Here is a 1,424-nt window from a genome sequence, read left to right as displayed (position 1 = left end):
GGAGGGAAAGGGTCTCTGCGGGGAGCAGCGAGGGGCCGGTACCGCTGGGGCGCAGGACCTGGGGAGTTGCGCCCGGGAGAAGATCGGGCGGATCTCAGCCCCTCCTCGCCCCCAGGCTCCCACTCCTTGCGATATTTTAGCACCGCTGTGTCGCGGCCCGGCCGCAGGGAGCCTCGGTACAGGTACATCGCGGTGGAGTACGTGGACGACACGCAGTTCCTGCGGTTCGACAGCGACGCCGCGATTCCGAGGATGGAGCCGCGGGCGCCGTGGGTGGAGCAAGAGGGACCGCAGTATTGGGAGCGGACCACAGGGTACGCCAAGGCCAACGCACAGACTGACCGAGTGGCCCTGAGCAACCTGCTCCTCCGCTACAACCAGAGCGAGGCCGGTGAGTGACTCCGACCGGGGGCGCAGGTCACGACCACTCCCCATGAGCCACGGACCGTCCGGGTCCCCCAGAGTCTCCGGGTCCGAAATCCACCCTGAGGCTGCGGGACCCGCCCAGACCCTCCACCCAGGAGAGTCCCAGGCGCCTTTACCGGGTTTCATTTTCAGTTTAGGCCAAAATCTCGGCGGGTTGGGCGGAGAGAGGGCGCGGCTAGCTGGACGGGGCTGACTGCAGGGACCGGGCCAGGGTCTCACACCCTCCAGGGAATGAATGGCTGCGACATGGGGCCCGACGGACGCCTCCTCCGCGGGTATCACCAGCACGCCTACGACGGCAAGGATTACATCTCCCTGAACGAGGACCTGCGCTCCTGGACCGCCGCGGACACGGCAGCTAGGATCACCCAGCGCTTCTATGAGGCAGAGGAATATGCAGAGGAGTTCAGGACCTACCTGGAGGGCGAGTGCCTGGAGTTGCTCCGCAGATACCTGGAGAACGGGAAGGAGACGCTACAGCGCGCAGGTACCAGGGGCCATGGGCGCCTTCCCCATCTCCTGTAGATCTCTTGGGATGGCCTCGCACAAGGTGGGGAGGAAAGTGGGACTAATGCTAGAATAGCGCCCTCTCTCTGGTCCTGAGTGGGAAGAATCTTTCTGGCTTTCCAGATCCTGTACCAGAGAGTGACTGTGCGAGTCCACCCTGCTCTCTGGGACAATTAAGGGAGAAAGTCTCTGAGGGAATGGAGGGAAGACAGTCCCTGGAATACTGATCCGCGATCCCCTTTGAGCCCTCCAACAGCCTTGGGACCCGTGACTTTTCCTCTCAAGCTTTGTTCTCTGCCTCACACTGAATGTGTTTGGGGCTCTGATTCCAGCTCTTCTGAGTCCCTTGGCCTCCACTTAGGTCAGGGCCAGAAGTCCCTGCTCCCCCCTCAGAGACTCGAACTTTCCAAGGAATAGGAGATTTTCCCAGGTGCCTGTGTCCAGGCTGGTGTCTGGGTTCTGTGCTCCCTTCCTCACCCCAGGTGTCCTGT

The 1,424-nt window shown here is 62.4% G+C and overlaps 1 protein-coding gene across 2 annotated transcripts in view; it reads left to right on the top strand.

Annotated features, from left to right (window-relative positions):
* The first annotated feature begins 7 nt into the window (after positions 1–7).
* LOC105513823 (mamu class I histocompatibility antigen, alpha chain F-like) overlaps positions 8–1,424 on the top strand; it is a 3,063-nt gene continuing 1,646 nt past the window's right edge. For both annotated transcript variants that reach the window (XM_011944852.1, XM_011944851.1), the window contains exons 1-2: positions 8–391; positions 638–913. In XM_011944852.1, the coding sequence (XP_011800242.1) occupies positions 253–391; positions 638–913 (415 nt within the window). In that variant the 5' untranslated portion in view covers positions 8–252. The remainder of the gene's footprint in view (positions 392–637; positions 914–1,424) is intronic.

This window comes from Colobus angolensis, unplaced genomic scaffold (assembly GCF_000951035.1).
Source record: "Colobus angolensis palliatus isolate OR3802 unplaced genomic scaffold, Cang.pa_1.0 Scaffold237, whole genome shotgun sequence".
Taxonomy (NCBI): Eukaryota; Metazoa; Chordata; class Mammalia; order Primates; family Cercopithecidae; genus Colobus; species Colobus angolensis.
The sequence above is the reverse complement of the archived record's forward strand: the minus strand, read 5'-3'. Positions and strand labels throughout refer to the sequence as shown.